General features: G+C 45.0%; 5 protein-coding genes across 5 annotated transcripts in view; 4 read left to right on the top strand and 1 right to left on the bottom strand.

Annotated features, from left to right (window-relative positions):
• jade3 (jade family PHD finger 3) overlaps positions 1-795 on the top strand; it is a 5,636-nt gene extending 4,841 nt beyond the window's left edge. Inside the window, 1 exon segment of the mRNA XM_008329385.3 lies at positions 1-795. This exon segment is cut by the window's left edge and continues 29 nt beyond it. Coding sequence (XP_008327607.1) covers positions 1-633 — 633 coding nt within the window. The 3' untranslated portion in view covers positions 634-795.
• A 112-nt stretch (positions 796-907) lies between these two features.
• plcxd1.1 (phosphatidylinositol-specific phospholipase C, X domain containing 1, tandem duplicate 1) lies at positions 908-4,064 on the top strand. Its single transcript, XM_008329395.3, has 6 exons — positions 908-1,612; positions 1,699-1,841; positions 2,402-2,530; positions 2,615-2,770; positions 2,926-3,106; positions 3,222-4,064. Exons 1-6 carry the CDS (start codon positions 1,543-1,545, stop codon positions 3,464-3,466), a joined length of 924 nt encoding a protein of 307 aa, XP_008327617.1. The 5' UTR covers positions 908-1,542; the 3' UTR covers positions 3,467-4,064.
• A 231-nt stretch (positions 4,065-4,295) lies between these two features.
• lnp1 (leukemia NUP98 fusion partner 1) lies at positions 4,296-5,535 on the bottom strand. The gene is made up of 3 exons (XM_017031208.2): positions 5,320-5,535; positions 4,691-4,918; positions 4,296-4,504 (listed from the first exon to the last, which is right to left on the bottom strand). The coding sequence occupies exons 1-3, from the start codon at positions 5,497-5,499 to the stop codon at positions 4,316-4,318; spliced, it is 597 nt and encodes a 198-aa protein (XP_016886697.1). The 5' UTR covers positions 5,500-5,535; the 3' UTR covers positions 4,296-4,315.
• Positions 5,536-6,707: 1,172 nt separating this feature from the next.
• On the top strand, positions 6,708-14,336 carry tomm70a (translocase of outer mitochondrial membrane 70 homolog A (S. cerevisiae)). Its single transcript, XM_008329406.3, has 12 exons — positions 6,708-6,944; positions 8,093-8,266; positions 8,678-8,804; positions 8,890-8,999; positions 9,070-9,218; positions 9,316-9,523; positions 9,803-9,937; positions 10,297-10,404; positions 12,259-12,375; positions 12,469-12,566; positions 12,772-12,894; positions 12,969-14,336. The coding sequence occupies exons 1-12, from the start codon at positions 6,708-6,710 to the stop codon at positions 13,120-13,122; spliced, it is 1,740 nt and encodes a 579-aa protein (XP_008327628.1). The 3' UTR covers positions 13,123-14,336.
• Positions 14,337-15,155: 819 nt separating this feature from the next.
• The window catches only part of tbc1d23 (TBC1 domain family, member 23), a 9,456-nt gene continuing 3,997 nt past the window's right edge, over positions 15,156-20,614 (top strand). The window contains 14 exon segments of the mRNA XM_008329440.3: positions 15,156-15,288; positions 16,244-16,358; positions 16,744-16,849; positions 16,929-17,133; positions 17,254-17,377; positions 17,666-17,790; positions 17,921-17,967; positions 18,502-18,605; positions 18,678-18,800; positions 18,976-19,068; positions 19,181-19,351; positions 19,768-19,810; positions 19,893-20,003; positions 20,571-20,614. The exon segment at positions 20,571-20,614 is cut by the window's right edge and continues 119 nt beyond it. Of these exon segments, the coding sequence (XP_008327662.1) occupies positions 15,251-15,288; positions 16,244-16,358; positions 16,744-16,849; positions 16,929-17,133; positions 17,254-17,377; positions 17,666-17,790; positions 17,921-17,967; positions 18,502-18,605; positions 18,678-18,800; positions 18,976-19,068; positions 19,181-19,351; positions 19,768-19,810; positions 19,893-20,003; positions 20,571-20,614 (1,449 nt within the window). The 5' untranslated portion in view covers positions 15,156-15,250.

Below are 20,614 nucleotides of genomic sequence, written 5' to 3'. Positions count from 1 at the left end.
AAAATGCCCAAAGTTTCTAATGTAGTAAACAGAGACCGCGGTTCCAAACCCAGGATTGGTCCGCTGTGTACGGACAACAGGAGGAATGTTTCGGAATGTTCCGCCCAGGGCATTGGTTTGGGAAAACCTCAGCTTCATGATCACAGTCGCTCCAACGGCCGACTCTCTTCCAAAAGTTCAGGAAAACCGTTGGCGTTTCACGCAGCGAGGCACAGACCCTCGTCCGACAGTCAGGTGAAAACAGACCCGGGCCGAGGGGGCGTGTCCATGTCCACCAGACTGTTGGACAGGTCTTCTGTCCAAAAGGACACTTCCTGTCAGACTCAGACTCACCAAGGCATTTCACATGAGGCGCTCCAGAAGTCCACCATGGAACACTTGGGTAGGTCTTTCAAAGAGGCCACCATCAACCTGGTCCGGACCACCAAAGACCTGCGGGCCTCGGAAAAACTACTTCATAACTCCGCCCAGGACCGCTTGTGGATTAAGTCCTCGTACCAAGACAGTGATGGATACTGTCCCGACCTGGAACTCAGCGACTCAGAGACTGACTCAAAAGGGAGGCACCGTCATCCGGCCGCTACCGGTCACGGAAAATCCTCTGTGAGCTCCAGACATGCAACACAAAGGTGACACGGGCCACAGCTTTTTATTTTTCTATACAACTGGACCAGGAGCTGGAGCTGAAACCAGACCCGGAGTCGGAGTTAGAACTGGATCTGGAGTGACACTAATGGAGCTGAACACCTGCAGATGTTTGAAATGATGCAGAATAAAATGTTTCTGAGAAAAATGGTTCTGAGTTTTTATATTATTTTTAAAGGTCCGGTCTGTAGTTTTTCTATTACTGTTAAAGGTCTGGTCTGTAGATTTTACGTTATTGTTAAAGGTCCAGTCTGTAGTTTTCTCTGTGCACATATATTAGCAATTTATATATAAAGATGGTAGATAAAAGATGGATCACAAATCTATATAAAATAGTAATGTATATTAAAGATGCAATAGATATATATATATGAGATCATTTGTTAACAGAAAATATATAACTACCTATAGATTGCCTGATGGTGGAGAGCAGAACTGTTCCTTTAAGAACAGTTCAGTGATCAGCTGCTCATGCTGTAGTCTCCGCCTTATCCTGTTGTCTTCACAGTCCTCGGTCCTGCTGCTGCTCCTCACAGTCCTCCTTCTGCTGATCTTTATCTGCATTTGAGATGAAAGTAGAGTGTAAAGAATGACCATGGGGGGCGCTACTGCTGCTGCACACACCAACTCAGCTCTGGTTCAGATTCTTTCAGTGTAAGTTGAGGAACGTTCTGTTCAGGTAACTGATATCATCACAATGACACTACCTGCTTGTGTGTGCTTTGGTGATGTTCCATGATTCAAATGTTTCAATGATCTAAGCTAATATTTCCAGGAGTGTAACATTTTGCTACTTCTTGGCTAACAGTTAGCTGTTGTTCGGCTAAATGTATTTTCAGTGGGTTAAATGTGTATGTTGTGGTTTTGTATGGCTCAGTGTATAAAAAAAACCCCAAGATGGATGTGTGGATGAGTCTCCTCCCACCTCCCCTATGGGACACGCCCCTTTTCAACTTGGCAATTCCAGGTAAGAAAACGGCCATATGCTAACACCTGATTCTGTTTTCTTGTACCTGGCACTTCCCAGTAAGCCATCAGCGTTTTGTCCTTTAGGAAGTCACAACAGCGCCACCTACAGTCTGGACCTGGACCACAGTTCGCCTGTGGACCTCACTCAACCAGACCTGCTACAGAAGCTTGACAAGTATCTGAAACCAGTCATCAGACCATTTGTCTATAAATGGGCCGTAGCACAGGTACTAGACTCGAGGAACAATCAGTACTGCAGTGGCAGAACTCTAAGGAGTACCACAAGTATCTGGTACCACAGTCACAGGAACCAGGACGTGGGAACAAATCACAGTAGTCAATGGATTAGAGCTAACATTTTCATAAGGTTTTAGTGCTAAAGCTCTGCCCTAGTGGTCACATTGGGAACAGCAGGGCTGTATGTTTGAAAAGTGAGTCCTGACACTGGTGTGTGTGTGTGTGTGTGTGTGTGTGAGTGTGTGTGTGTGTGTGTGTGTGTGTGAGTGTGTGTGTGTGTGTGTGTGTGTGTGGGTGTGTGTGTGTGTGTGTGGGGGTGTGTGTGTGTGTGTGTGTGTGGGTGTGTGTGTGTGTGTGTGTGTGTGTGTCTGTGTGTGTGTGTCTGTGTGTGTGTGTCTCTGTGTGTGTGTCTCTGTGTGTGTGTGTCTGTGTGTGTGTGTGTGTGTGTGTTTGTGTCTCTGTGTGTGTGTCTCTGTGTGTGTGTGTCTGTGTGTGTGTGTGTGTGTCTGTGTGTGTGTCTGTGTGTGTGCATGCATGCGTGTTTCCAAAGGAGTTAACCATGGCACAGCAGCTGGACTCTGGGGTCAGATACTTTGACCTTAGGGTTGCTCACAGACCCAACGACATGACCTCTGACCTCTACTTTTACCACGGTGTTTACACCATAGTCACTGTTCAGGTATATTCACATTGTCTTTTACACCATTCACATCAACATTCCACCCTTCACTGTGACAGTGTCTGTGGTCTGGTCTGTGCTCAGACCGTTCTGATGGAGATCTGTCAGTGGTTGGACCTTCATCCCACAGAGGTTCTCATCCTGTCCTTCAGCCACTTCCTGTGTCTCAGTCCAGAACTTCACTGTCTGCTCATCAGCACCATCTGCAGGATTTTCACCCACAAACTCTGTCCAACCACGGTAGGACCACCAACACAGCGCCCTCTGTTGTTCAGCTGTTTCAGCCTTTAGCCCTTCCTGCTAACCTTCGGCCCCTGCCTCCTAGTTGTTGCTCCACTTTCCTTCATCCTGAGCTGTATTTTTCTGACTGTTGTTTTACCGTTGTATTTCTTCAGGCGCCGTTGACTCTGCGGAGCCTCTGGTCCCACAGGTTCCAGGTCATCGTCTCATACCAACACGGCCTGGCCTCTGGACACAGCCATCTGTGGACGCACATCCCCTACTGGTGGGCCAATAAGAGCCGAGCTGATCATCTCATCCAGGAGTTGGAGCTTCGAAAGCAGCAGGGACGACCAGGTGAGCCCCCAATCCCCACCCTCCATCCATCTATTCATTAGATGGACAGGGGCAACAGGGGGCGCTGACGGCATAGTCAGCTCTGTGTTGATGAGGAACCTCTGCTGTTTTTCAGGAGGGTTCTTTGTGACGGGGATGAACCTGACGGTGGACCTGAAGTACATCTGCTCTCACCCCACTCAGTCTCTAAAGGACCTGGTCATGTCCACCTACCCCACAATGCTGGGCTGGATTCAGGACCAAAGCCCTGGGTCTGGGCCCGACTCACTGAACATCATCGCAGGCGACTTTGTGTCAGAGTGGAACCTGAGCTCAGCTGTGATTGGTCTGAACCACAAGCTGCTCACAGCAGAAGTTTGAACTACAAACCCAAACCAATTAGAGTTGAGGTGCAGATGGATGTCATCAATCAAAGTTTAAGGGGAGTGTATAATTTTGTTATTGTGCGACATAGATGTCCCCTGCTGGCTGTAAAACCACAGCCACCATGAAAAAGTGGACTTCACAAAAAACAAGTATGAATATAATATAATATATATATTATATAAGTATAAATGAAGAAAATACCAGTTCAGATATTTCCTGTTAGCCTTTAACTTTTAGTCTAAAATCATTTTTATAGTTTGAGCTGCTCTTTGGGGGCAGCTAGCATCTACTGCAGTCTCTCTGAAACAGCAGTGGAATATTAAGATCAAAGGTCGAAATGTGTTGTTTCATAGTTCAAAGACTTTTCAACACAATGAAACAAACACTTTAGCTTTATTGATCTGAACTAGTTTTAGCCCCCCACCCACCCACCCACAGACACACCTGCAGTTCAGATGAGTGAGATCTGATGGATTGAACCTTGGGTGGAGGGTGTGGGGGAGGTTAGACTCTGAACAGTGTCTTCTTTTTCACAAATGTTTGACAATAACAACCAACAACTGGATCAACATCACAGTTTTAATGTAAACCATGAGGGGAACATAGACATCAATAACTATTACCATAACTACTAGTTTTACCACAACTACTGACTGATGTTATCACATGTACATATACATATATATACATATATATATATGTAACTGATGATAGTTCTTCACCTCCGTCACCAGAGTTGAAGAGAATCAATGTGAACATGTCATTGATGAAGATCAAAGACGGTTCATGGACTAGTGACGTGTCGGAGCTGCCGCAGCTTCTCTGCAGCTGGTTCTGGTTCTATCAACGATGTCTTCGCAGAGAAAGCTGGCGTCTGAGTGACTGCGTCTCCTTCTCCGTGGTCATCTGTCCATCTGTGGACCTTCTCCGATCTGAGGGTTTGGAGGTGGACACTGTCCATACTGAACTTCCTGCTGCATCACTGCTGCTGCTGCCGTGGCTGTGACGGTGGTCGTCTGAGCTGAAGATCATCTTCATCATCAGAGCAGAGAAGGAGAGAGAAGATGATGAAGATGATGTTGGAGCGGAGACTAAGAACACTTTGATTTATGTCTGTTTATTCAGACATGTTCTACCAGCAGGAGGCAGTCACAGCTTTGTATAGAACCTTTGATGTCACATGACTCTCATAGTCATTCAGACCAGTGAGATACTCACCCCAGGCCCTGCCCTCTGTTCTCTCACACACACTTTCTTGTGGAAGGCCTCTGTGAGCTCCGGGATGGTACCGATGCGGTTGTCCGTCGAGTCGGCCGTCGGTCGACTGTTGTCGTCGGAAGAGGTGCGTCGCGCTCTCTGGTGACCTCTGACCTCAGGCGTGTGACTGGAGGCAGAGGCCACAGCAGCTGCGTGGAGTCTGTTCAACCTCATGGCGTCCAACTGAGACTGGAGAAGAGGAAGGAGAAAATAAATGACAACCAGGTCTAAAGGTCATCGAGGTCAAACTCAACATCACAGACCATGCTCCAAGTTCAAACCACACTCAATAAAAGGTGGATATATTTTATATCTTGACCCTGACCTGTGGAAGTACTAGTTAAAAACGGTTGATCTTTTCATTGCAAACTAATGTAAATTGATCCTAATCTGTTCTAAAGTATAATCTAATTGAACTGAATCAAATCCTAATAATCCAACCTCGTCCAACTTAATCTGATCTAATCTAACCTAACAGATACTTTAGGACAAACCAGGAAGTGACTCTGGCTGGAGCTGACAACCACTGGTTGTTTGGTCTTTGTTGACAACATCATAAACAGTAAAATAATTTCTTCTTCTGTCCTCACCACAGTTGGCAGCGACGCCCTTCGATCCACATGTGTTTTAGGGTTTTTCCTGAAACTGCGTTTCCTGGAAGCTCCGCCCTCGGCACCATGACCCCAGTAACTGCTCATCCACTTGGTGAAATTTCCATCGTCATCATCCTCGTTGTCTGTGCTGAAGGCAGGAAGAAGACGCAGCGACATCAGTCCAGTCCACGTCCTGGAGCTGTGACAAGGAAACAGAACCGGTCCTTGTCCCAGGCTGCTCTGAGGGATCTCACTGATCTGGATCCTGGTCCCAGGCTGCTCCGTCCTTTTGTGGGCGGAGCATGGTTCAGGCCTGAGGACACACAATAGTTTCCACTGACTCCATCACTGCTGTCAATATTAATGAAGGACAGGCTTCAATATGCCTGTGCACATCTGTGCACGTCAGTGGGTGACATTCATTTAAGAAATGACATCATACATAATAAATATACTACACTGATCAATCATTTAATATCAGAACATTTTCGTCTTTGATGAGATGAGATCTGAACACACACACAGACACACACACTCAGAGGTACAGTTGATATTGTGCTGGTTCTGTTTAGAGGACAAACAGCCTGTGGGTAAATTGAACCACAGTGTCAGACACACACACACAAATATAGACTGACAGAAAAAAACGTTTCCAACCAAATATTAACAGTATAATATACATACTACATATACTAGATAATAACAGTATTGCAGTATTATTATCCTCCTGTAGGTGGCTTTGAATACAAATGTACATTAAAAGATGTAAAATAGATTTTATGACAGAAAAAAATAAAAACAAATGACTGTTTTCATCTGAATCTTCCACAAAGAGTTGTCTTTTAAACCATTGAAGTGAATAATAACATGTCTTATGGTATTAGTGCTAGAATCTTTATTTTGGCATTTTTGTTCAAAATTCCAGAATGTTCTGCCTAGTTTTGAAGAGTCCTATGCAACCCTTCTTCTTTTGGCTGTTAGGCTGTGTCATCTTCATCAAATCTTCTCTGGTGTCCACCTTAATTGTTCCTCTCATCTGATAATCCAGACACTTCCGCCACTTTTCTTCACCTATTTGACCAAATGTTGTGATAAAACGTTACTCTACCTAAATATTCCATGTGTTTTATTCGTTGAAAGGCGAATAGTTTGGTAGTATCGGCAATGAGAGTTTGTTTTAATTAATTAAAACTAAACAATCATTAAATGCTAGGGTGCAATCAGCCCTCAGCAATTCACATTTTCCCATAATACCTCACTGCATCGATAAGAGAGCGTTGACCCTTTCTTTTCCGGCTGTCGTTCCTCCTCTTCCTGTTCCTGCTCACGCTGTCGCTGGAGCTCCGGCTAACGGCTAACAGCTAACAGTTCACAGTTCACACATCATGGCCGCCTCGAAGCCAGTGGAGCCACAGTCCGGTAGCGGACTCCCCCGCTGGCAGCTGGCGCTGCTGGTCGGGACACCTATCGTATTGGGTGTCGGAGCTGTTTATCTGTGGAACCGCAGCAGGACGAAGCAAAGGAAAGGTACTGGAGAACGGAAAACCCCAGAAGGCAGCGCCAGCCCCGTGCAGCAGGGCCAGGACGGTGAAGCCCGGAGTGGCCGAGAGCAAGACAACACGGTAGGGAAACAAAGTTGATTTGTTGCCGCTGCCCTGCTAAGGAGGGAGTTGTCATTGTGTTCTGGTTTTTACCCCGGGGTTAATGTGGAGAAAGGAGAGTCAAGGACAACAGACATGACTGACGCTGTCACTGACAGCTACCGTAGCAATGGCGAAAAGAGCCGAGAGTTACCGGGAAATAACGAGAGTTCAGGGCAGAAGAACACAGTGATGCGGAAACCCGATGCTATCACAGTTTATTGTTACTTTCATAGTAAGAGTTAGTGTTCGATACTGACGTTGCTGTAAACAGTTAATAATGCTGGAAACAATTGACATGGTTGTCGACAGAGCCAAGACACCCGACAGCCATGAAATGACCGAGAGCTACCGGCTAGTAGTGTTAGGTTGAGCGCCAGATGTCTTGTGATTTCACCAAATTGTAAAACCAAATGTCTGCAGATTTTCTTAAAAAATGGAAGTTACGGACGTCAGGACTGTACCAGTCAAAAACCACCGCACGTATCTTCCTGCCTGGTTTGAATTTGAGCTTGCACTGTTAGCTAATTAGCGGATACCAGCAGTGGCTTTTGTCGGTAACCCTCGGCTCTTTCCGGCACTGCTACCGTAGCAGTCAGTGACAGCGTCTGTCACTTATGCTTTCCTGGACTCTCCTCTCTGAAACTCAAGGTTGGGAAAAGTAATTATGTTGTAAGTATAAAAATCAAATTTAAAATCATTTAAAGAATACGTTAAAATGGCTATTATGTAGCAATTTAGATTTTTAGATATTATTATACCAACATAGATAAGCAGATGTTCAGTTCCCGAATTCTGTGAGTTTATTCTGCAGTGTTAAAGCTGTGGCCCCGTCGTTCACCCTGGTCTGTTAAATTAATAATAAATCAGATAGTTTTTTTAATTCAACATAAATCATCTAACAATGATAATCTTAATAAAAGGTAAAAGTTTTTTTTCATTTTTATTTTATGTTGGTTCTATATCAGGTGTTCAGTGATCAGACAAAATTACATCAGGGTTTTTACTTTTTACATTCTTTACAAAACTACCACGTGGTCAAGTACAGTACAGTGTAGTACAGTTAAGTACTGTGCTAAATGATAACAAAGTAAAACATACACATGTCTCCGTCTCTCATATTTGTGCAGAGTCCTTTGGACCGAGCCCAGGCGGCAAAGAACAAAGGTAACAAGTACTTCAAGGCAGGAAAATACGAGAACGCCATCCAGTGTTACACGGAAGCCATTGCAGTGTGTCCTCTGGAGCAGAAGACGGATCTGTCCACGTTCTACCAGAACAGAGCAGCAGCCTACGAGCAGCTGGTTAGCATCTACTCATCAAGGTTTACAGTCTGCACACTCTCAGCTGTGGCTCCACCTGTCTGGTTAATGTGTAACTGCAACACTTGGACCATAGGTTGAAGCTAAAGGTTAATGATGAGAAGCAGTTTGCTCAATGAACAGACACTGGTTTAATGAACCACAGCTGTTGTGACATAATCAGATCCTGGTCCACTACTGCCTTCTGTGGTCATTCTGTGTCACTGAGGTCAATCCAACAGTAAAGTCAGAACTTGTTAGAACTCAGTGGATCAACAGCTGCTGAGTCTGAGAGAAAATCACTGTTTTTCTCTATGAGGTTTGGTGTGTGTGTGGAGGGGGGGTGATTGTGCTGTTGTTTTTTGGCGGTGACCTTCTGCACCATCATTTTCATCTTCATCATTTGTCTTTCAGATGAAGTGGGCTGAAGTGGTCCAGGACTGTTCTCAAGCCGTGGAGCTGAACCCACGATATGTCAAAGCTCTGTTCAGGAGAGCCAAAGCTCTGGAAAAGTTGGACAACAAGAAGGAGTGTTTAGAAGGTGAAAAGCTGGTTCTTCTTCTGACTCGGGCTGGTGTTCTCCTTCACTGATGCTCACTGCGTGTCTCTGGTTCTGGTTCTTCCAGATGTGACGGCCGTTTGTATTCTGGAAACCTTCCAGAACCAACACAGCATGTTGTTAGCAGACAAAGTTCTGAAGCAGCTGGGCAAAGAGAAGGCCAAGGAGAAATACAAGGTTTGGTTCTACATTCTCCACTGAAAACCTGTGCTCTTTTATCCTCTTTAACCTCCTCCTCCTGCTGTAGAACCGAGAGCCCATGATGCCATCTCCTCAGTTCATCAAGTCGTACTTCAGCTCCTTTACAGATGACATCATCTCTCAGCCGCTGCAGAAAGGTGAGAAGAAAGACGAGGACAAGGACAAAGAGGGGGAGACAGCAGAGGTTCAAGAGAGGTGAGAGAGAAGAAGATGTCCGCTGAGCTGTGACACAAATTCGATTAGACTCTCTTCCTCACCTGTCTTCTCCTCCTCACCCCTCCCCCACCCCCAGCTCTGGTTACCTCAAGGCCAAGCAGTACATGGAGGAGGAGAACTACGACAAGATCATCAGTGAGTGCACCAAGGAGATCCAGTCTGGAGGTCGTTTCTTAGCTGAGGCTCTGCTCCTCAGAGCCACCTTCTTCCTCCTGATCGGAAACTCCACCGCTGCTCAACCTGACCTGGACCGGGTCATCAACATGCAGGAGGCCAATGTTAAGGTCGGCACTCATCCATCCATCCATGTTTCTTCATCAAACTGAGTTCACGGCTGAGTGACAGGTCTGTTGAACCGTTCTAGGTTCTACAGGAACATGTCACTGGTTGAAGAACCTGGAATCATCAATACTGTCTTTTTCTTCTGGTTTTCATTTTTTACTTTTCTTCTTCACTGGTTTCTAAATGTGTTCTGATCCTGATCGACTGGTTGAGCCTGAGATCAGGGGATGTTTCTCCTCTGATCCAATCACACTGAGTCGGTCTCTCTGTCTGACCTGCAGCTGCGCGCCAACGCTCTAATCAAACGTGGCAGTATGTACATGCAGCAACAGCAGCCCCTACTGTCCACACAGGATTTTAACATGGCTGCCGACATCGACACACGGAACCCGGACGTCTACCATCACAGAGGACAGGTACGGAGGTCCAACCTGTCCCATCTGGCACTCCCTCAGCCATCCTCTCTCCTACCTAAATATGCGAAAGTAATGCTGCCCCCAACAGTTACTGGGTGGAAAGAGAAAAAGAAAGATGTTACTCACACAGAAGCTTCATTTAAAAAAAAAAAAAAAAAATTTATGTTGAATTCTACTGGTCCAAATGGTCCTCCTGGTCCAAATGGTTCTGCTGGTCCTACTGGTCCTAACCCGCCATATCTTACTGTACTTGACTAAATCATGGACAATAATCTGGTTAATCCTAACAATTTCTTCGTGCCTCATTGTCTTCTGTGATGACATGGACTGATGGTATATTTGAATAAATGTTCCTGCAGCTGAAGATCCTGTTGGACCAGGTGGACGAGGCCGTGGGAGACTTTGACGAGTGCATCCTGCTGCGACCAGACTCTGCTTTGGCACAGGCCCAGAAGTGCTTCGCTCTGGTGAGACGGTTGTCTGTTTCTTTACTGTCCACACAGGAGATGATGATGATGATGATGATGATGATGATGATGATGATGATGATGATGATGATGATGATGATGATGATGATGATGATGATGATGATGATGATGATGATGATGATGATGATGATGATCCTTCACTGATGCTCACTGCGTGTCTCTGGTTCTGGTTCTTCCAGATGTGACGGCCGTTTGTATTCTGGAAACCTTCCAGAACCAACACAGCATGTTGTTAGCAGACAAAGTTCTGAAGCAGCTGGGCAAAGAGAAGGCCAAGGAGAAATACAAGGTTTGGTTCTACATTCTCCACTGAAAACCTGTGCTCTTTTATCCTCTTTAACCTCCTCCTCCTGCTGTAGAACCGAGAGCCCATGATGCCATCTCCTCAGTTCATCAAGTCGTACTTCAGCTCCTTTACAGATGACATCATCTCTCAGCCGCTGCAGAAAGGTGAGAAGAAAGACGAGGACAAGGACAAAGAGGGGGAGACAGCAGAGGTTCAAGAGAGGTGAGAGAGAAGAAGATGTCCGCTGAGCTGTGACACAAATTCGATTAGACTCTCTTCCTCACCTGTCTTCTCCTCCTCACCCCTCCCCCACCCCCAGCTCTGGTTACCTCAAGGCCAAGCAGTACATGGAGGAGGAGAACTACGACAAGATCATCAGTGAGTGCACCAAGGAGATCCAGTCTGGAGGTCGTTTCTTAGCTGAGGCTCTGCTCCTCAGAGCCACCTTCTTCCTCCTGATCGGAAACTCCACCGCTGCTCAACCTGACCTGGACCGGGTCATCAACATGCAGGAGGCCAATGTTAAGGTCGGCACTCATCCATCCATCCATGTTTCTTCATCAAACTGAGTTCACGGCTGAGTGACAGGTCTGTTGAACCGTTCTAGGTTCTACAGGAACATGTCACTGGTTGAAGAACCTGGAATCATCAATACTGTCTTTTTCTTCTGGTTTTCATTTTTTACTTTTCTTCTTCACTGGTTTCTAAATGTGTTCTGATCCTGATCGACTGGTTGAGCCTGAGATCAGGGGATGTTTCTCCTCTGATCCAATCACACTGAGTCGGTCTCTCTGTCTGACCTGCAGCTGCGCGCCAACGCTCTAATCAAACGTGGCAGTATGTACATGCAGCAACAGCAGCCCCTACTGTCCACACAGGATTTTAACATGGCTGCCGACATCGACACACGGAACCCGGACGTCTACCATCACAGAGGACAGGTACGGAGGTCCAACCTGTCCCATCTGGCACTCCCTCAGCCATCCTCTCTCCTACCTAAATATGCGAAAGTAATGCTGCCCCCAACAGTTACTGGGTGGAAAGAGAAAAAGAAAGATGTTACTCACACAGAAGCTTCATTTAAAAAAAAAAAAAAAAAATTTATGTTGATTTCTACTGGTCCAAATGGTCCTCCTGGCCCAAATGGTTCTGCTGGTCCTACTGGTCCTAACCCGCCATATCTTACTGTACTTGACTAAATCATGGACAATAATCTGGTTAATCCTAACAATTTCTTCGTGCCTCATTGTCTTCTGTGATGACATGGACTGATGGTATATTTGAATAAATGTTCCTGCAGCTGAAGATCCTGTTGGACCAGGTGGACGAGGCCGTGGGAGACTTTGACGAGTGCATCCTGCTGCGACCAGACTCTGCTTTGGCACAGGCCCAGAAGTGCTTCGCTCTGGTGAGACGGTTGTCTGTTTCTTTACTGTCCACACAGGAGATGATGATGATGATGATGATGATGATGATGATGATGATGATGATGATGATAACAACGACAACGCTGCCTTGTGACCTGTTGATGTTGTTGATCCGTCCAGTACAGACAGGCGTACACAGGAAACAACCCTGCTCAGGTACAGACGGCCATGGACGGCTTTGAGGATGTCATCAGGAGGTTTCCCAAATGTGCAGAGGGCTATGCCCTCTACGCCCAGGTGTGGTGTTGACATATGACACTGCTGACATCATAGCTAGCCTCTGACCTCTGTGTGTGACCTCTGGCCTCACTGATGTGTTCTGTGCTTCAGGCTTTGACAGATCAACAGCAGTTTGGAAAAGCAGACGAAATGTATGACAAGTGCATTGAACTGGAACCAGACAACGCTACCACATATGTCCACAAGGGGTAAGAAGAGAGTCTTGTTCCTGCTGTGCCTGGTACTAATTCAGCAATTAGATAAAAGTAGACTGACCATGTGACGGGCAGAGTTTGCGGTCAGTATGACATCATCACAGTGTGACATCAGCAGCATTGATCAGTTGTCAGTTGATTCTGTTGGGACCGTTTGCTGCTAATGGAGTTAGCTGGAACTGTTTGTCTTGTTGTGCAGGTTGTTACAGCTGCAGTGGAAACAGGATCTGGACCAGGGTCTAGAACTCATTAGTAAAGCCATTGAAATTGATAATAAGTGTGACTTTGCTTACGAGACGATGGGAACCATTGAAGTCCAGAGGTAAGATGATCCTGCAGTGCAGCAGTACATGTTCTTCTGAGGATGATGGTACTGATGGTACTGGTGTTTTTCAGGGGGAACCTGGACAAGGCTATTGAGATGTTTAACAAGGCCATCAATCTGGCCAAGTCGGAAATGGAGATGGCTCATCTGTACTCACTCTGTGACGCAGCCTATGCTCAGACTGAAGTGGCTCGCAAGTACGGCCTCAAACCCCCGACCCTCTAACTCTGTCTGCATATCCAGTGTGTTCATATCTTAGGAGAACCAACAGCGCTCAGACACCTTGACCCCACATGTGTAATTCTGTTCATGTTCAGTGTTTCTGATGGTTTTATTTGCTCTGCCACTGGGAGTCGCTGTTCAGGCTTCAACTGGATCATTAAACCTAATCTATCCCAAAACAGCACTTTTATAAAGGAAAAGTTCAGATGTGTGACGTCCATCACTGAATAACTGTCCCTGCACCAAACCTCATAGAGAAAATAATAGATTTTAGCTCAGAGTCTCAGCAGCAGTTGATCCACTGCTGCATCCATCACTGAGTTCTAAAGAGTTCCTCTGTGGCTTCACCACTGTTTAAAATCCTTTAGATTTACCTCAGTGACAAAGTGACCACATGAGGCAGCAGTGGAGCAGCAGTTTCTTTGTCTCTGTGAACTAATGTCACTGGAGTTCTCTTTGATATGGAACACTGAGGGAAGGTGTTAGATCACGATGGAGCAGACCTAAACTGTCCCCAAAAACCATGACTTTGTTGATGTGAAGAAAAACCTAAAGGGTTAAATAAAGTCCAGTCGAATCTTGAGAACCAAGAGTTAAACAGACCAGAAGTCTGGTTGAATGAACAGAAGAACCGGAGCGTCCACTTCCTGTCAGCCGTGGAGCAGCGTTAAAATGGTGTCTAGCCTGTCTGTGATGGAGGCGTTGAACCCGCACACCTTCCTCAAGTGTAGAGCACAGATTTGCCTGTTTTCTGTTGTAAAGCTAGTGCAGCATGTCCATGTTATAAACCATGTGAATGTAATGCCTGCTGTTGTCAACAATGCGACATGAAAAAAAACCTTTTGTTGAAAATGTTTTCGTTGAATTTGGCACCTGTTTTTTTATAACTCAAGGAGAAGATTTATTTTCTATTTAGTTGTAAAATGTGTTTTAGGTCCATTTGATTGGTTTGGTTAAGTTTAAACTGGAACTTGGTTCACATGAATTTGGTTCTTCAGTAGCTTTTGTGGTGTCATAAATGTTTGGGTTAGAAATCAGCGCCCCCTGCTGCTCCTGTTCATTCACTGACCACTCTCTGCTCTTCTTAAAGAAATACCTTTTTGATTTTCACCTGCAACTGTTCAAGGCTCATCTTCTAAATCGGTGTCGTCTGAAAACCCAAGGCAAGTGTACTGTGACCAAAGTTAACCAAAATAAAGTTCTGATTCCTAACGAAACACCCGCCTGTGTGATTTCTGAAAAACTACTGATTTCATTTCAGTCAAAAATGCAGTCATTATTCCACTTCGAATTGTTTTAAATGCTGCTGTCACTTCTGAACTTTCCGTAGTTCTTGTTTGGTTGATGCGATTAGTGATATGTCGTTCGCGAGTGAGTCGTTCAAAATGAACGAATCTTTTATATGAGTCGTGACTCCCGAGTCATATGAAAGTTTCGTGACTCGTGACTACCGAGTCATATTAAATATTTATTCATATTGAACTCACGAATCACTCACAGCGAACTAATCACTCACTGCGAACAAATCACTCTCTGCAAACTAATCTTTCACTACGATCTAATTACTCTGCAAACTAATCTTTCACTGTGAACTAATACATCATTGCAAACGAATCACTCTCTATGAACTAATCTTTCGCCGTGAACAAATCTTTCGCCGTGAACTAATCTTTTGCTGTGAACTTAACACTCTAAACGGATCATTCTCTGTGAACTAATCTTTCGCCTCGTTCTCGCAGATTCGTTTCATTTGTCACGTGAAAGAGCTCGGGTCTTTTTTGCGCTCATTCATCTTCACATTGTGGTGTGTTTTTATTTCTTAGCTTTTCACATGGTTTTAATTACTTATGGCATTTTGTGTACTTTGTAGACTTTGTCAGCGGAAGCAAACCATGTTGCCTTATTTAGTGTCGGAGAACCGCAGCCTTCTTTACAACGCCCACAATAGGGCTAAAGCGCCACCTGCTGTAAAACGAATGGAATGATTAGTTCAAGATTCGTTCACGACTCGTCCATTTTACTGTTCGAGAGTCAAAGATTCGAATCAATAAAAAGAGTCGGTCTTCCCATCACTAGATGCGATGTGTCTTTACGACAGTTGACGACAGTGACATGTCTACGTCATCACAACATGGCGGACGCCTCGGAGGAAGTTCTTCCAAGCAATCTGTGAGAGCTTTTTGTTCTTTTAATGACTGTAATTTTCTATATATACATATATATAAACATATATATTTATATTATTCTGTAACCGATGTCAGAAAGTAACCATTACGCAGCCATGGCACTAATACGTGTGACATTACAAAATACCGTAGTTTCTTCGTAGGCTAACAGCAGATGCTAACTGAGTCAGATCAAGTGGTTTTGTTCTCTAAATTTTAACAGCAGCTAAAAAGAGATTGGTTAAAAAGCTATAAATGAGCTTTTCTGTCTGGGTTTAAATCGAATGTGTGCACAGTTTGCATGATACAGCGTTTGTGTGTGTTAGCTAAAGAGCTATCAGGAAGTAGCTTTATCTGATCATCAGCTGTTTTACAAAAAATGGTCCCTAGACATGTTAGTGACCAGGTGAGGTCATGGCTCCAACAGGAAAAACATCGTTATTTATACGGTTAATAAATTGGTATATTTGACTTATTTGTATGTTTACCTCAATAAAACTAGTGACGAGACTTGTGTAAACTATTGTGACTGGCCAAGTGATCCAGAAACAAAATGGTACTAGAACCTTACACAGGTGCAGATCCATCTGGTTTCTTGATTGATCGGTAGCGGATTATTTTCTCACTGATGACACAAATCTAACTCGTTGTTTATTCCTGTGCTCTCTCTCTTTTTTCTCCCCTCTTTTCCTCCACCTATGCTGTCTCCCCACTCTCCCCTCTCCCTCTCCTTCTCTCTTCATCAACACTGATTCCTGATCTGCTGCAGATTTGTGACATTTATCTTGCTCTACTCTGTATCGTTAATAACGAACCTTAAACATGGCTGTAAAAACATTTATCTACTGTGAAATCGTTTTAGGGAGGACATTGTTGACAAGTTTTATTTCAGGTCTTGTTCCAAACTGAGTCAGAGGTGATTGTGACTGACTTGACAACACTGCCCTCTCCTGTTTCAGAAGGAACCAGGAAGTGACACAGGCTCTGGACACTGTTGGTTCAGACTCAGAGATGGAGCCTGGTTTCCAAGGAAACCAGGAGAATCTGCTTCAACATAGAGCCCAGACTTGGATGGTGAGGACCCCCCGCTCCCCCCTACACACACACACACGATCTGATGTTTAAACCAAGAACAAGTCTGTCCAATCACAGTCTGAACATTTTCAGTCCAATTCTCACTAGTTGATTAGAACTAGTTAATGACAACGACTTTTACTCATTTGTCAACAGTGTGGCATCAAAACAGTTCAGTCTGATTTTTTTGCTATATTTTGTGTATTTACTGTGGCTTCACTTCCTGTTTGGTGCAGACCAGAGAACTGTATGTGGGTGTGTCACCACACACGCCCAGTGATTTCAGGAAGTGATACCGGTTCTTCCGGCCAAGTCCTGTTCTTTTTATTAATGAAAATCTTTGACCTAACATGTGACCTGCCGACCCTGACTCCTCTGTTGACAGGCTGCTCTCAATGTCTGTGGTAAAGGAGACTCTTTGTCTTCCTGGGACGGTTCCCTAGACTTACCAGAACAAGAGCTCATCCACAGCTGCAGTCAGCAGCTGGTTGGTGAGTCCTCCTCTGCTTTTCCTCCACTGTTCTTCACGGCTGTTCCAGGACTTTTCTCACACATTTCTCTGTTCTCCAGATGAGCTGGGATTCTCTGAGGAAGAGGCTGAAGAGGTGAGGTCAGACGTGGAGTCCATCATCACTTTTTACTGTAAGTCACGAACAGTGACCTTCAGTCCACGACTGAGCTGGACGTATGTCCTCAAACCTCTGCTGCTGCTCAGGCTGCAGCGCAGTGACCTGTACAACTGTTTCTACGCTGTGGTCAACAAGTACACCCCCAGGTCTGACACACACACACACACACACACACACACACACAACCTGTAAAACTGAAATGCTATGGTCAACAAGCTCACAGATCTGACCGACAGGTGTGTGTGTGTGTGTGTGTGTGTTTTCAGGGAGTGTGTGCTGAACTCTACGTCCTTCCACCTCTTCCGTCTGCTGCTCCAGTATCATGAGCCTGAGCTCTGCTCCTTCCTGGACACCAAGAAGATCACACCAGACTGTTACTGCATCAGCTGGGTCAGTCTGTTGACTGATTATAGGCTGTTAACATCAGGGTCTGTTGTCGTTATAGTCAGTCTTTGTGATGGTCTGTTGTTATGGGCTGTTGTTGTTGTTTATATGATCTGTTATATGACTTATGGGTCCATAATCTAGTGCTTTCCAGAGGAACTACACCTTAATGTTGCTGTAAATGTACATTATTATTGTTATTCATCTGTTTGAACTCTAGTAGTAGTTTGGATGTAGGAACTGTTGGTTGATGACAGCAAACTGGGCTCTAACTGTTTTCTGTGTCCTGCGAAGCTGGGCAGCCTGTTCTCCAGTCACTGTCTCCCTGAAGTCACTCAGTGTCTGTGGGACCTGTACCTGCAGCAGAGCGACGCCTTCCTCGTCTTCTTCCTCATGCTCGTCATCCTGGTCAACACCAAGTGAGTTACTGTTACTGCAATACTGACCCTCAGCTGTAGGACATGTTTGGGCTCAGATCCAGTCCAAGGACCAGTCTGGTCCCAGTCCATGGTCTGGTTCTGACTGAGTGAATGTTTAATGTTTTCACAGAGACTCCATCATGGCTCAGGAAGTAGCCAGTAAAGATGACATCATCAGTGAGTCACATGTCCTCTCATTTCTTTTACTGTAGAGTTTATTTGATTATTTTTTTCTGGTGCACTCACGCCACCTAGTGGACCAGTTTTGTCAACACAACTAAGTTTTAGTTTTAGTCATCAACATTAATTGACTGTGTTGTATTATTCATGTAGTAGTATTTATTAGTGTACTGTTACTGTCTGACAACAGCAGTATTCATTAAGGTATACATGGACAGAGTACTATTAGATTGTTACTTCATTTCTGTAGTAGTACTACAACCAAACCAGTGCTGCTGATTGGCCCTGTTCCGGTCCAGTGTTTTTAGCTGACCAATCAATGTCCAGATCATTGTTGATGTTGAAGCAACAACTGTAGATAAAAGGTTCAAAGAAGATCAAAAAGACTACAAATTTGAAAGAAGGACAATAGAAGATTGGAGAGAACTTTCTAGAACACCTGTGTGTGTGTGTGCGTGTGCGTGTGTGTGTGTGTGTGTGTGTATGTGTATGTGTGCGTGGGTGCGTGCGTGTGCGTGCACTTCAACCCAGAAACCCTGGAGGAGTTTCCTTCTCTGCTGGAGACCGAGGACATGGACGACCTGTTTTCATTGGCTCAACATTATCAGAGTAAAACTCCTCTGTCTCTGAGGAAGGTGAGTGACTGAAGCCAGGGCTGCGTCATTATTTCTATGACATCAGCGCGACCTCTGACCTTCTCTGCTCAGATGAATCAGAACCTGTTTGGCAGCAGCCTGGTGGCGCTGAAGGAAGAAGACTCAGATCTGAGTCAGGCTCTGTGTCTCCCTGTGTCTGTACCTGAGATCCTGCAGGCCAACCAGCTGCAGCAGGTGAGGACCACTGGTGAGGCAGCAGACTATTGGAGGATGTCCAGGAACTTTTAGGACTTTTCTGGACTGAACCATCAAGTTGTTGGTCAACAGTACCAGATGTTTAGTGTTCCTACTGCTTTACTTCAGAACCATTGAAGAACTGTTGTGTTCTTCCTCTGTGCGTTTCCTGCAGGATGGCGTCCGTTTCTTCGTGGTTGACTGTCGACCTGCAGAACAGTACAATGCTGGACATCTGGCCACGGCGTTCCACTTGGACTCTGACCTGGTGAGAAGATGTTACACAGCTACATGTGTGTGTGTGTGTGTGTGTGTGTATGTATGTATGTATGTGTATGTGTATGTGTGTATCTGACGGTGTATGTGTGCGTCTGCTGCAGATGCTCCAGAACCCGTCTGAATTCGCCCTGTCAGTCAAGTCCCTGCTGGAAACTCAGAAACAGTCTCTAGAATCTGGTTCCATCGCCAGTGGAGAACATCTGTGTTTCATGGGCAGCGGTCGAGAAGAGGAGGACATGTACATGAACATGGTGCTGGCTCACTTCCTCCAGGTCAGACACTCTACTTTCTGTCACTGTCACACCTATACTGTGTGTACTCATTCATGTTTTCTTTGAATTAACGCTGATTGTTTTTCTCCACAATCTTTTTACTCAGTGAGAGTAAAATACTACAGTTCAAATGTACTTGAGTAAAACTATTACCTATCTTACCCATTCCCAAAACTACTTAAAAATGACAAATTATTAACAAAAACTACTCTATAACAGTAAGGTGAGTAAATGTAATTTGTTACTTTCCACCTGTGACTGGACCTGAAGGCTCATTCTGTGATGTCATCCTCACATCACTGTTAGAACTGACAGGGTGGATAATATAGGAGTGGACCAGTGCACTTTGGTGTTAAGTTATCTGCTCATCTGGTTCTAGTCGTGTGTTCTTAAAGAATGTCTTTGTTTCCAAACAGAAAAACAAAGAGTATGTGAGCATCGCCAAAGGAGGATTCATGGGTAAGAACCAGACGACAGGTGTGTGTGTGCTGGGAAAGACATGAAGATGACGGTGATTGTGTGTGTGTGTGTGTGTGCGCAGCTCTTCAGCAGCACCTGGTGGACATTAACGTGGATGGCCTGGACTCTTCCTACTTGAACTGGATCGTGAGCACCTCAGGTTCTCACAACAGCCTCAGCTCTGTTGATGTAGGTTTAATTTCCATCCATCCATCCAACCATTTATCCTTGTACTTGTTACTGCAGCAATGTTAATAACATGCAGAGAAAAGTGGGCGGGGCTTCTCCAAAGCTTGCTAGTGTTTCCCTTTAGTTGCTGTTTGGGCCTTTTTTGAGCAGTGACAGTGCAGTACCATGTTTTCAACGCTCATTCACCACGTAACAATTAAAGGGGCGCTGTTTTACACATCATACAAGAGTGTTTTTATTAACTGACGGTTATGTGGTGGCCTGGATCCTCTTGGCCTCCAGAGGAAAACGCTGCTGCATTTCACCATAAAAAAATAAAAGACAGGATCAACAGTATTTCTGTCATTTCTCTGTCAGTTGACCCTCACCCTCTTCTGACTCAATCGAGGGGCAGAGGGGATGCAACCTCCCCCCCCCTCAAACTCAGAAACACTGACCAATAAAAAGTAAAAGCTGCAGACTGCTCCTGAAAAAAAAGTGTTGAAGAAGCATCCACCAGAGGGCAGTCCTAGTTTCTGTTCAGTCAGTGTTGATTTATGTTTAATCTTATAACGTTGTAGCTTTTGTAAAGAGTCAATAACTTTTTCTTCCTTGTCCTTCAGGGGGAGTCGGTGA

Source organism: Cynoglossus semilaevis, chromosome 2 (assembly GCF_000523025.1).
Source record: "Cynoglossus semilaevis isolate Cse_v1.0 chromosome 2, Cse_v1.0, whole genome shotgun sequence".
NCBI classification, from domain to species: Eukaryota; Metazoa; Chordata; class Actinopteri; order Pleuronectiformes; family Cynoglossidae; genus Cynoglossus; species Cynoglossus semilaevis.
This window is presented reverse-complemented; position numbering and strand designations above follow the sequence as displayed.